Here is a 13142-nt window from a genome sequence, read left to right on the forward strand (position 1 = left end):
ATATAAAATAAAATATAAAATAAAATATAAATTCTATGACTACTAAATTGTAGTGAAAAGGAAAGGAACAAAAAACCACAAAACCCAACAAAAACAAGTAATACAACCACTGACCACTCGCTGACTGATGCCCAGCCAGCCCCCAAGCAGTGGGGAGCCACTGGCTTGAATCCCCAGCCAACTCTTATATACTTATTTTTATACACTTAGCTGTATGTAAGCATTGCTTGGTGGTAACTAAAACATGTTGTGTTATCAACATTATTCTCAGCACAAATCCAAGACACAGCCTCATACTGGCTACTATGAAGAAAATTAATTCTATCCCAGCCAAAACCAGCACAACTACATGTAGAAATGTTTCTTCAGACAGTAAAATAACATAATAGATACAGAGCTCAGTCTTAAGTTAGATGCATAGCTCTCTGTTTAGACAGGTTGAAGAACTAGCCAATACAACTGCTCATGAGTTAAGCTTTAACGACCATTAGTCAGCTGTTAAACGAGACTTTAAAACTATGTATGTTCCATACCTGTCATCATGAGCAGCAATTCTTGCTCCTAAAACCATCCTTGCAGGGGTTAAAGACAATATTCCAACATCCTGGAGCTGTGTTAAGAAATCCTGCTCTGTTAAAACATGAAACAGCTGTTCTTAAAAACACTTTCTTCTAGGCTACTTACAGATTTGACAATTAGTCTGAGATATAATTAGCAGAGAACATGGGCTATTCTTGTACCTATTTATCTACAGCAGTGACATACTGATAGCTGAAGAATTGCAGATATTCTAAAATTGGGGAGGAAGAGGTGGAAACTAGAAATTAAAGAGCAAAAAAAATCCCAACCCAAACAAAAAAGGCCTCCACCTGTGGCACAGCAGTAGCCTAAACAGCATTTCGGAGTGTCTCATGCTGTAGATGGAAACCCAGTTACTCGTGCTGAGCAGCCAGACTGCTCGCACCTAATGTTTTATGAAGTATTCCTTCTCCATTCATTCTTCACAGAAGCATTCAATGAAATAGTTACAATGTAGTTCAATAAAGAAAAGATTAGGAAACTGTTTTGTTCACCTGTAATGTAAGGATCACGTCTTGTCCTCCACTGTGGAACGAATACGGTAATATTTCTGTGGCCACGTTTCCAAAAGTAGTCAACAGCTATTGCAATTCCACGGCAGGAGAAGAATTTCCTTAGACCATGACTTGGGGCGAAGAAAGAGAAGGGAGTTTCAATTCACTAGTTTCACTACTACAAATACAAAGAAAACATAAGACCTTGCAAAGTGAAGCTGGAGGTTACACGTACAGCCTCACAAAAATCTAATGTAGATGGACGTTACAGATGAGGAATCTTATAAATGCAGCAAAAGAAGGGAACAGAAACATCACTTTGCAAATTTATAGCTCAGTCTCCCTTCAGTTTCATGGGCACAACGATATTTGAGTAATCAGAAGTCGGTTTAGCTTTAAAAAGAGGTCAACAGTGCCAGTTTCCAGTATCTCTTGATTACAGTTTAAAATTACCATAATCCAATATTGTGGTAGTTCCAAATACAGTCCCGCTACAAAACAGAAGACCTTTGGTTCAACTGGCTCCCAAGGATTACATCTGAGAAGTTCTCTGATAATTTAAGATATTAGGGCCTGCTCTAATTTCATTTCAACAATCTGAGCTACCATTTTCAAACAAAAAACCCCTGAAACTTCTTTGAAGAAAGATTTTCAAAACACTCTATTTTAATGGTAATAGTTTTTGTAACATTTAAAACAAGAGATGTTCATTACCTGCTTTTGCAACTCAGTTAAGTGACTTTCCAGAAAAATCAGCAACTGCCTAATATGAGCAATACAGGGTTTGTAGTTGCCCTTGTGAGGTCCCTCCCAATCTGAATTATCCCAATGATCCTATGTGCCCATTTACACGTGGCAGGAAGCTGCCCTTGAGCGACTGACTGTCTAACCAGACTCTGGGAACTGAGCTTCAGGAGAGTAACAGAAGAAAAATCTTACAATAAAGCACAGAAGACAGAAGCAAAAATACCTCCAGAGCCACAAAGCACCAATCGGCACCCTACATAAGGATAAATCCAGTTTTCACTCAGAAACATTTCCCCTCGTGTTTCCATAGATTAGAGGCTACACTTAGACAAAGTGATGATACACTTTGTTAGAAAACACGCTGATTCGAACTGATGGCATCTAAAGCAAACCATTTCTGACAGAGCAGTACATATAAGTACGTAAGTTTTGAGTTAGATACTAAGTCACTACAAAGTGCTTCTGATAACAAGAAGTGACCAGGTGGTATCTGGATTTTAAACCAGTCTCCTAGTGAATGTGCAATTGTACATTATGAGCTTAATGGTAAGCGTTACTAATTTTGAATGGAATCTTGTCTTTAAACCCCTAGTTTAACCTACCAGGAAATGTTCCAGAGAGTTCTTTAAAATATCTCCATTGAGTATTTGAGTGAAACTCAGCCTTTAGTAGCATTCACATATCCCTTTCCAATTTTGTAAACTTATTTAAAAAGAAATGTATCAAAATATAAATCTTTTAAGTTCTCTGAATTTGGAGAGGAATGTTCTATACAGAAGGGCAGAAAAATGAGTAAACTACATCTGAAAGGCAAAAATATCTGAAATATTAGCAGTTTCTGGACTAAAAAAAAATCCTATGCCACACTTGGCCTAATAACATTGAGTGTTCTTGATGTCAAGAGCAATGAAGGCATTTGTCACAGAGTAACCCCACATAAACCTTCCAGGTCATCAACATAAACTGCAGTCATCATCCCCCTACTTAGAGTTAGATATCCTATTCAATAAACTGGAAAGCTGTTAAATAGTTTCACTGTTTTAACGGCTCTCAATTGGACTTCAAGAGAAGCAGAGAACGTCTTGATGTTGTGTTGAGAATTATGCTATCTCTACACATCCATTCTCCTGTCTTACAGCTTTAAGTCTGCTGAACTACACAAGCGTACTCTCAACATTCTGAAGCCTGGAACTGCAGCTCATGATCACAAACTCCTGCTCTGTAGCAACTTCAAAAAAACCCCATGCAGACAGAAGCAATGTATTTAACTTTGTCATGTACTTTAACATGTAGAATTATGGTTAGTTATAACATGAATATGTCACTGCTAGATAAACAGAAATACAAAATGCCTTATTTAAGCTAGGTAAACATCTGAAGGACAGCAAATTCCCACAGCCAGGTGCTCTTTTCAAGACATCCATCTCAAAGACTGCATCTATTGCTCAGATGTCATTGCAAATGCTGGTTTTAGTTGGCCCAGTCCTTTAAAAACCTGTGAAGACCCTACAAAGGTATTTCTTAAGTTAAACAAGAAACAATCATAAGCAGCACAAAGCAGCAAACAGTAGGTTGCTTTTCAGGACATGTAACATTTTCCATTTGGTTTTGTAATTAAACTAAGGAAAGTAGATATCACTATTTACAAATGATTCTAGCAATATAGAATTCCACCTAATTAGTCTTTCATTCTAGTTTCTTCTGCATTTTAATAAAATTTAATTTAAAATCACCCAACAACTATCTGGATATTTCAGTCTGCCCCAAAAGGCCTGTCTTCAGCACACAGAAAGAGGCAATTATAAAAACCACATTTGTTAGGGGCTAGAGTAAACTCAGGGCTTTCTCTCATGTAACAGGCGCACTGAAAGCACAGCTAGCATCACCATATCAAAGTGCTGGTTTTACTAGGCTGCATGTGGCAAGAGGGAAAGTTCTTCACCTTCTTGCAGTCTCCAGACTGCAGACACAAGGCAAGTAGTAATTTGGAAGCCCATTCGGCCTCAGTCCAAGCATGTGAGCAATGTAATAATACCCCCTCCCCCAAAACCACACAACACTCAGGGGTCAAAAAACCAAACCCAACCCAAACCGAAAAACCCCCAACATAGGCACGGAAGCAGATGTCCATAACCCCAGGGTGCTGAGGACAATTCGAAACAAAGTCAAAATCAATTCTTCACTTTCTAAGACGTAAGAAAATAGTGAGGTTTTATTTAGCTAAAAGGGAGCTGCAGAATACCTACTTCAAAAAACCCACAGGCCTCCATGCTGTGATTACTTAGTAGGACATTTAAATTTATCTTGATGGTTCTGCTATTCTGAGGCAATTCTCTGTCCTTTGCTTTTCATAAGCAGAGTTTCCATTTGGTTTGGCTCTACAACCAGATCTGGGGACTGGGTCACTGGTGCCCAGCTACCATGCCCCACTCTACTGCAGGACAAGCCATTGGGTGAATGAAGGAAACACTGCACATACTTCACATACATAGTGGATAAATACACATATATTGGAGGTGCATGCTCAAAGATTTATTTTACTGATAGGAGTGGTCAATCAAAGCAAGGTAGGTCACTGCCTACAGTAGCGCCACAGCCATCAGAGAGATCAGCAGATGTTTATTCACCATCTTTTGGTTTCAGATGTATTTGCTTGTTCTTAAAGTCAGACACAAAATCCCACAGATGAAATATGGGGATAAAAAAAAAATCTCTCCATATTAAAAAACCACCAAAAAGAGAAGACAATGAGGATGCGGTGTATTTGATATTTTCTACATGACCCCAAAAATTTGCATTTCTCTTCCACTAAAACACATTTGGGAAATAATTTTTAAAAGTTCTGGGTAGCTTATGACTCAGTTGTGACTTGCACTTTTACATCACTGTTTTCTAAATAACGAAGTCTGAAAAATGAGGAAATAAGCTTGCTTTAAAAACTATTTCCTGTAACAAAACACTGTACTTGAATTAAAGCAGTTCTAAGAGTTATGGATCATGTCAGGCTTCCCCTTTATAATCAGCAAGACCATGAAATGACAGTAAAAACCTTAATCTACTAATTCAAGTAATTCTCCAGGGATTGACCTGGGAAGTTTTAATGTTGCCAGTCATAAGGGACCAACTACCTCTGGGCTCTTTAACCTGGGGCAATCAAGTTGTAAGGATGATCAGCATCCTCTTCAATTAGTGACGGCTTGACAGGAAAGACTACATATTAAGAAATCTTTGACCATTCCTTCTCATAATCAGAAGAAGTTACTTAAACTCACTTGTGACAACTCATCTATGCCATAGAGACTTTCTGGACTAAGTGCAAACATTTCTATATTACTACATCCTTGGTCCTTAAACTGCATTTGAAGCTAATAATCTTTAGCAGTGTATGTTTTGTTCTGAATGGGGAAAAATAGTGATCTAGCAGGAACACATGCAAATACATGAGGCTTGTCAAAAAAATAGGCAAAGTGAGATATAGTTTTATATTAATTAATTTTAAAACATTAGCAGAAACATTTCTGAACTATGTGTCTAGGAATTTCAGAGTATCATCTGGTAGCTTATGTACAAGGTATCAAAACAGAAATCATCAGACTTGGACTGTACATAAAGGGAAGAAGTTAAGACTGATTCCCCAATTTGCTAAAATATTATTAACAGTTCTACTAGCACTTCCCAAGAATAACAACAGAATTTGCCCAGAGAGGTTGTGGAGTCTCCTTCTCTGGAGACATTCAAAACCCGCCTGGACGCCTTCCTGTGTAACCTCACCTGGGTGTTCCTGCTCCGGCAGGGGGATTGGACTGGATGAGCTTTTGAGGTCCCTTCCAATCCCTAACGTTCTGTGATTCTGTGATTTATTATTTCTGTTCTCAAGCAAAATTCATGTGTGTTACAGAGAAAAGGGAGTTAGAGTATTCATTACCCCTAACATCTAGGGAAGTTATGCTATGCTATGAATTTTGGTGAAATGTTTAGAAGCTAAAGCAGCAACATCCAAGGGCTTCTTTATCTATCCCTGTGAAACGGGAAGCACACACCCAGTTTTCATTCCCATTAACACAACTGTGCCTATGCACATGTACAGATCTGTGTTTACATAGTTACTTCTAGGAAACTCTACCAGCTGTCAACTGTCCAAAAGATTAAATTCCATTTAGGACAGACTTTGACATTCTTTTCTTACAATACATTTTTTTTTTTCTCCTGGAAGAGTTTATTTTCTTCCCCTAAACAGCATTTAAGCCCATTCTTTTGGGAAGCCTCTTTCATCTAATAGCTGGAAGTAGATGATTCATGTGTCGTAATCAGTCAGATGTGTTTTTCTCAGCCCAAAAGCATCCTACAGAATTCATGGGATCACTGGTAGTACTCTGGCCTGTTCTTAGAAAATATCTTGTTCAAGAATGAGTTACAACTGATTACAAGATAATACAGCTGGTATGAGGCTCTTAAGGATTTCCAATCTCCAGGATTAAAAACCGTCTTTTAAAAGAGTGTAAATGTTTAAGAAGCACTTAAATGGCCTGATCTTTTCACACTTTGTCTGGGGATACATATGGTCTTTCCTAGAATTACTGCTGTTTTGCTTAAACTACTGCATTTTTATTCTGGCAGCATGGTTTCAGAATGAAAACTAACTTCTGTACTTGGAAGGGCTTATGCACGTTCAGCAGAGGAAGCCTGAATGCACACAATACAATAAATCATAAATAGCAAGTTCTCACAGTAAGTTCACTCAGTCTTACATCGATGAGTAAAGCAGGAGAACAATCAGTTTGTTTTTTAAAAACCACTACTTCCTCATTGATATGAGGAAATATTTCATTTGTCATTGCTCGCTTTCTTATTCCAAAACTACAGAAAAAGTCCCATAGTAAAAACTGACAAAACCTTTATCTTTTCCTACTAACTGTGTGCCCATTTCACAGGGTTTATTTGCAAAGTCATTTGACAGCCAATCTATTAAAATTATCTAACAGCCCTGTAATTGTCCACTATCATTTGCATACATTCTTTCTGCTATCAGAAGGAAGAGGAGATGAGGTGTGTGCACACGTACACATGGCTCCCTACTCCGCAAGTTTTATGGAGCCGGATGGGATATTTTTGTTGCATGCCTGCATTTGCAAAAAGTAACAGGACCCAAGCACTACTGTGTAATGTTGTTAAAGCAGAAATACATTACCACTATACAAGAACTTCCACTTCAAAATGACAAGATGCTAAGAGCAAAAGTAAAAAACCCAAACACTTTTCTCTTAGGTTGATCCAACTTCTTTGTTAGATGTATACAAAGTACATTAAGTTTCACACATAAAATGGGTTGCAGCAGAGCATAGTTCACTGAAATTACTTCTGACAGAAGTGTGAGAAGTAAAAGAATCCAGCTGGACCACTGATAATTCAAAGTAGGTTGCTCTGAAATGGCACAGATCAGGCTTCAAATCTGACCACTGCCTAGTGAGAACTGCTGTAGAATTAATTCACTTTTCATTTTGAAACATCTTGCTAGCAAAATGGATCTCATCTACCCCTAGCATACATCTAGTTTTAATTTTAATTTTCTAATTTTAATTGCCTATTCTGTTTAAGTTTTTTTTCAGATTATTTTGGTGTCCAGGCTTCATAAATCTGAGCTGTTTTCACAAATTTGCAAATTTCTGCCAAAGCAAGAAAGCTAAGTCTTAAAAGGTTTTACAGAAAATATTTTCCAGAGTATTGCAATTACCAAATAATTTAAGTCAAAATCAAGGATTTTATCTCAGACATTGGAACAATCTCCCAGGGGAAGTGGTGAATTCCCCTGCACTGGTCAGTTTTCAGAGTCAGCCTGACAGGGTGCTGTCTCATCTCATTTAAACGATACTGTTACCTTGAGAGGTTGGACTGGATGATCCCTGTGGTCCCTTCCAACCTGGCATTCTATGATTCTATGACTCTATGGTTGATTCTATGATTTTCCTTATTCTATTTTAACAAGTTACTGCATTTGTTCAACTTCAGTCTATGTAATTTTTTAAAACCAACAGTAATTCTACAAGAATTGTTTCATGATAGAATATCCCACTACCACACCATTCTAACTGGATTTGGGCACTGCAGTACACGTCATGCAGCGCACCTGCTAAAAACCTCCACATTTCCTTCCATGCACAGTATCTCAACAAAGAATAACAACTCCAAACAAGCCAGTCAAAAATGAATGCTGTCACTAAATAGAGAATAAAAACTATCAAAATCGCTATGCGTTGGAAATTAAAATTTTGCTAGCTAGCAAAGGGTTTACACATGCAACCTCTTAGTCCCTGTTTCATTTGAAAGTTCCCTTAACTTTTAATAAAGACGGCTGAAAAGAAAAATACTTACGAAATTGCAACATTGCTTCCATCAATAACGATATGTTTTAAATATGGGTTCCCAGGTTCATTTTTCAACTCCAGTCTGTATGGCGTTTTCAGAGACTCCAAAAATCTTTGAACTCCAGTAACTGAAGGATCATGACGCCGCCTGTGTGGTCCCACTGTTTCTCTATCAGGACTTGAAGGATGTGATTGTGAAGTCAATACCTGGTCTGGGATAGGATTTTCAGAATCTGAGGTTCGGGGAAGGCGCTGGCTGGGAGATCTCACTTGAGAAGAGCTGCAGTGTCCTAATGGGTCTTCAAAACCAGGATGACTATTCTGAACAGTCAGGGGCCCTGCAGATTTTTGCTGAACTGCAGTTTTAGTCTTAGTTGAGATACACTGCACATCTGAGCTCCCTCTGGCTACACAGTCAACATCTTTTAGAGCTCCAGCTTGTAGAGTGCCGAAAGTTACACCACCATCAGTTTCTGTATCACTTGACCTTAAATTGGGATTCTTACCAGGGCAATGTCTGTCTGTTTGTTTATAGCATACAGCTGAATTTTTACTTGAAGGAGAAGCAGGTTTGCATACCGACATATGCATTTTATCTTCTGCATCAACTTGCGTGCTTGGTGAATCTCTTATTTTGCGATATTCATTTTTTCTCTCCTTTGAAATATGACTGGATTTAAGTGGACTTTTATTGCCAGAAATGCCTTTGTCTCCTAGCTTCTGTGAATTATTTGTGTTACTTCCTAAAGGAGAATGGATAGTTCTAGGCTTTTGAGATGACTGTTCATGTTCCTTCTGAAATTTTACATTTTCCTTTTCAATTTCTTCTAGCAATGTTAATGGCTCCACAGATTGTCCTAGGATGCCAATAACTTTTTCTACAATATTTTGTGAATATCCCATTGTTCTGAAAAAGTTCACAAGAATCTTATATTCCATTTCCTCAGTTATATCATCACCTTCTTTAAGGCAGTAAGCGGGATCATCTGATTCACTGCAGCTATCTGAAAGCAGATCAATAACTGCATCCCTGTCTGAAGGGTTACTGTGCGAAGCAGATTTCACTTCCTGGTCATTTTCCAAAGAGAACTGCTTTTTAGGGAGCCTTTCCTCATCATCAGAAGATCTCCTCTTACATGACTGCCTCTCTTTACACACCACTGCCTCGAAGAGAGGCACATTGTTTATGGGAACAAAACTTGTTTCAGGAACATCAGAAAACACAGTGTCCATTTGCTTTGTAAGCTCAGTTACAGGTGTGCCAGCATTGTTTCTTGCTTCCTCACCACCTGCTCTGCCATCTCTGTTTGTAGTGATTACTTTGAAGGCTTTGCTCTCGAAAAGCTCTGTCGGGCTTTCAGAACCTGTAAGATCTATGATATTGCTCTCCACTTCACGACATTCAGTTTGTGTGAGAGCTAGGAGTTCTCTTTTCAGTGAGCTAGGCAAAATCAGTAAATCCATTGTATATTTATCTGCATGTGCTTCCACAAATTGTCTGAATTGCTTTTTAATCTCTGATTCATTGTCCCTTAATAAGCTTTCATTATTCTCAAAAAGCTTCACAAACTGCTGAACATGACTTTGGGCCATAACAACAGCTTCTGCACCGCCCTTAATACTGAGCAATCCTATTTCCAGCACTGTTATATCAGCACAGGTATCCTGAATAAGACTGTGCAGAAACAGGCTCTGCGCACCAACAAAGATGCAGTGCATGTCCTTTGGGTAGTACTCCTTTTCTTCTAATTCAGGTTCACAGAGTCCCTTAATATACTCCTAGAAGGAAAAAAAGACAGCAGGGTGAGTACCTCTGAAAAGCTAATACATAAAATTAGTTTTGGTGAGGTTGGTAATGGACAAGTACATTAGAAAATAAAGCAGACAGCATAAGAAATGTGAGAAAGTAAATATTGCCAGTATTTACCGGGTAATAAAGATAAAATACAAATATCTGAAATTATTTTAAAATAGATCTCATACAAGGCTTTCTTTTATATCCTATTTATATTTATAAATTTACTTGAAACTGATAGGAACAGAGTATTTAAGTTGTCTTTTTAAACTGTTTGAGCTACAAGTCAAAAGATATTTATTTTCCCATCCCCATTCTTTGGTCAAAGAGAATGCAGACTTCACAAACAAATGCCTTGTGCTACAGAATTCTACAGACTGCATAGACTTGAACTTCTAAAAAGTGTTCCTAAAGAAAATTTCCAAAGGCTCATCACAACAGTAGCTATCCTACATTTTGGAGTAATTACTATGTGTTACTTATTCTACAGTTACTACTAAGGAATCAAGGACATTGAACCTATGGTATGGCACAATGTAACCAGTAGCCACAGCAGTAACCACTGAGAGATACCTTTAGGGGAAAGAGGAAAAAAAAAAAAGGCAAAAAAATGCTAAACCAAGCAAACAACAAAACAACTATCTGGACTCTGACAGATTCCCTTATTAACCAAATAAAAAAAGAGCACCTTTTTTAAATGGGTATACCATACCAAAGAAAACTACACCCAAAAAAGCTCAACAGCTAGCCAGCTTTCTCCATCAGGCCTCGAAACTCAGTATTTTAAAAAAGCAGAGGATACTGATAAATGACTGAGAAAACCCCAGGCCCCAGACAGTTCTATGTTCTAGAAGTTCAGGTTTTTAATAATAATAAAATTCCATTGCTGTTTCTGCCCCCTAGAAGTTACTATAGGCAAGTTCACGATACTACGTTGTTTTAAGTGTGTCAGAGTTCAGAACTCTGTCAATACCTTATATTATCTCTTCTTTCCAGTGGCATTATTTTTCCTGAAACCGTCTCTTTCTGTGCTTAAAATTCTGTGATGTAGTGAAACCAGCTTCGAAGCTGCAGTCATTGTATTTGCAGACTCCCAAGTATACCAATTTTTATTATCTATCTTTACTCTCAGAGATTAAACTTTTCTTTTAAATGGAACTGAAAACCAACACAAGTTAATGAATAACTTAACACCACTTCCTATCATCTCCTGAGTTACATCACCACGGGTATCAAGGCAAGCTGCTTCAAGACCATATTAGCACTAACTGCTTCTGCAATAAAATCCACAGGATTACTTTTCATGCCTTAGTCATCACATGACTGCTGCAGAGCAACAGGACAATTAGAAAAAAGGATACTCAAACAGCACTGAAGAATGAATACACTGCACATGACTGATGAACTGAAACACAAATTGCTATCACAAAATCTTTTAAAGGGAGACAATAAAGATACGCAAGTGTTCGTACTTCCTAGTAAATAGTACCTCCAGCCAGGGTCTGAAAACTGCTCTACATGTAAGGGAAGCCACATCTCCCATACTCTAAAATACCTGGAGTAGGCAGCATTTTGTATGTTACTAGGAAGAGCAGTAGTTTGAAAATGGAAATCTTGCACTGTTTGTATCAGGCTTCAATTTTCTGAAAAAACAAAGTTGTACTGTCGCTGCCTGGAGAAGAATAGCTGTTTATGCTACCTGTAATGGTTCCTGTAGACTCTGAGCCCATATATGCATGCAAATTGGCTTAGAGTAAATTTCAGAGTCAAATAATTAAAAAAAACTGCCACTCATACTACTTTCTTTATAGATCTTAGGCATTACACAGTTAAGGAACCAAGTTTTTGAAAGTGGACTGCCAAGTCTGTGAATTATGTCAGAAAATACATGCTAAGGATCCCCACTGATATATATCTGTATTTAAACAAAGAGACACAAATGCCCACACAGAGACCTCGGATTTGAAAGCTACCTTCAGCCTAGCTAGTCTCACACGACCATTCTCATCACACGATTCAAACAGCTACAGTTGCCAGGTCCACTATGAGTAATATTAAACTTTGTCATTACTGCCAAGCCCCTCTGAAAGCGAATTGTACAAGAGATTTAACATAAAACTTCACATGAAACAGCAATGTGTGCTTGCAGCCTGGAAGGCCAACTGCATCCTGGGCTGCATCAAAAGAAGCGTGGCCAGCAGGGCGAGGGATTCTGGCGAGACCTCACCTGGAGCACTGCATCCAGGTCTGGGGACCCCAACATAAGGAGGGCATCGAGCTGCTGGAGCGGGTCCAGAGGAGGACCATGAAGATGATCAAAGGGCTGGAGCAGCTCCCCTACAAGGACCAACTGAGAGAGTTGAGACTGTTCAGCCTGAAGAAGGAAAGGCTCCAGGAGAGGACCTTACTGCAGTCTTCCAGTTCCTGAAGGGGTCCTACAGGAAAGCTGGGGAGGGACTTTTTACAAGGGCTGGTAGCGACAGAACGAGGGAGAATGACTTTAAATTGGAAGAGGGGAGATTTAGACTGGATATTAGGAAGAAATTGTTTACTGTGAGGGTGGTGAGAAACTGGAACAGGGTGCCCAGGGAAGCTGTGGATGCCCCCTCCCTGGCAGTGTTCAAGGGAAGGTTGGACAGAACTTTGAGAAACCTGGTCTAGTGGGAGGTGTCCCTGTCCATGGCAAGGGGGCTAGACTGAATGATCTTTAAAGTCCTTTCCAACTTAAACCATTCTACGATTCTACAATTAAATAATTCCGGGAAGATACCTCACAGCAACCATTGTCACTGTCAGAGACACCACCACCCTGCATGGCTCTCTCTGTTAACATGTCTGGTGCTGGGTTAAAAGGAAAGATGCCTACTTCGCCGAGCAGGCTGGTGAGGTCGTCTGTATCTGCCAACTTCTATGTTAAGGAAATGTCAGCTCTGTGAAGCTCTTGGCAGAGTTTTGCTTATATGCCACAGAATAAGTTAGTCTATAAAGCAGCGATAAAACATGGCAACACCCACCCAGCTCTGAGGCACTCCTTGACTTCGGGAAAAAAAAGGAGAGTGATACGTTTTAACCGTGCTTTAAAGCAAAACGTAGCCCACTCGTACAAGTGTTAAACCCCTCACGCAGCCGCAGACCGCGGGGCAGGCACACAGAGCCGGGGCAGGG

The 13142-nt window shown here is 39.1% G+C and overlaps 1 protein-coding gene across 1 annotated transcript; it reads right to left on the reverse strand.

The window, feature by feature from the left end:
- Positions 1-533: 533 nt before the first annotated feature.
- Positions 534-9961, reverse strand: LOC104533496 (NEDD4-binding protein 1-like; the record flags this gene model as incomplete). Its single annotated transcript, XM_010192644.1, has 3 exons — positions 534-630; positions 1074-1204; positions 8190-9961. Coding segments are annotated over 3 exons (2000 nt in total), but the record flags the coding sequence as incomplete, so codon positions are not given.
- Positions 9962-13142: the final 3181 nt, after the last annotated feature.

The sequence above is a fragment of the Mesitornis unicolor genome, unplaced genomic scaffold, assembly GCF_000695765.1.
Source record: "Mesitornis unicolor isolate BGI_N332 unplaced genomic scaffold, ASM69576v1 scaffold49079, whole genome shotgun sequence".
Classification (NCBI taxonomy): Eukaryota; Metazoa; Chordata; class Aves; order Mesitornithiformes; family Mesitornithidae; genus Mesitornis; species Mesitornis unicolor.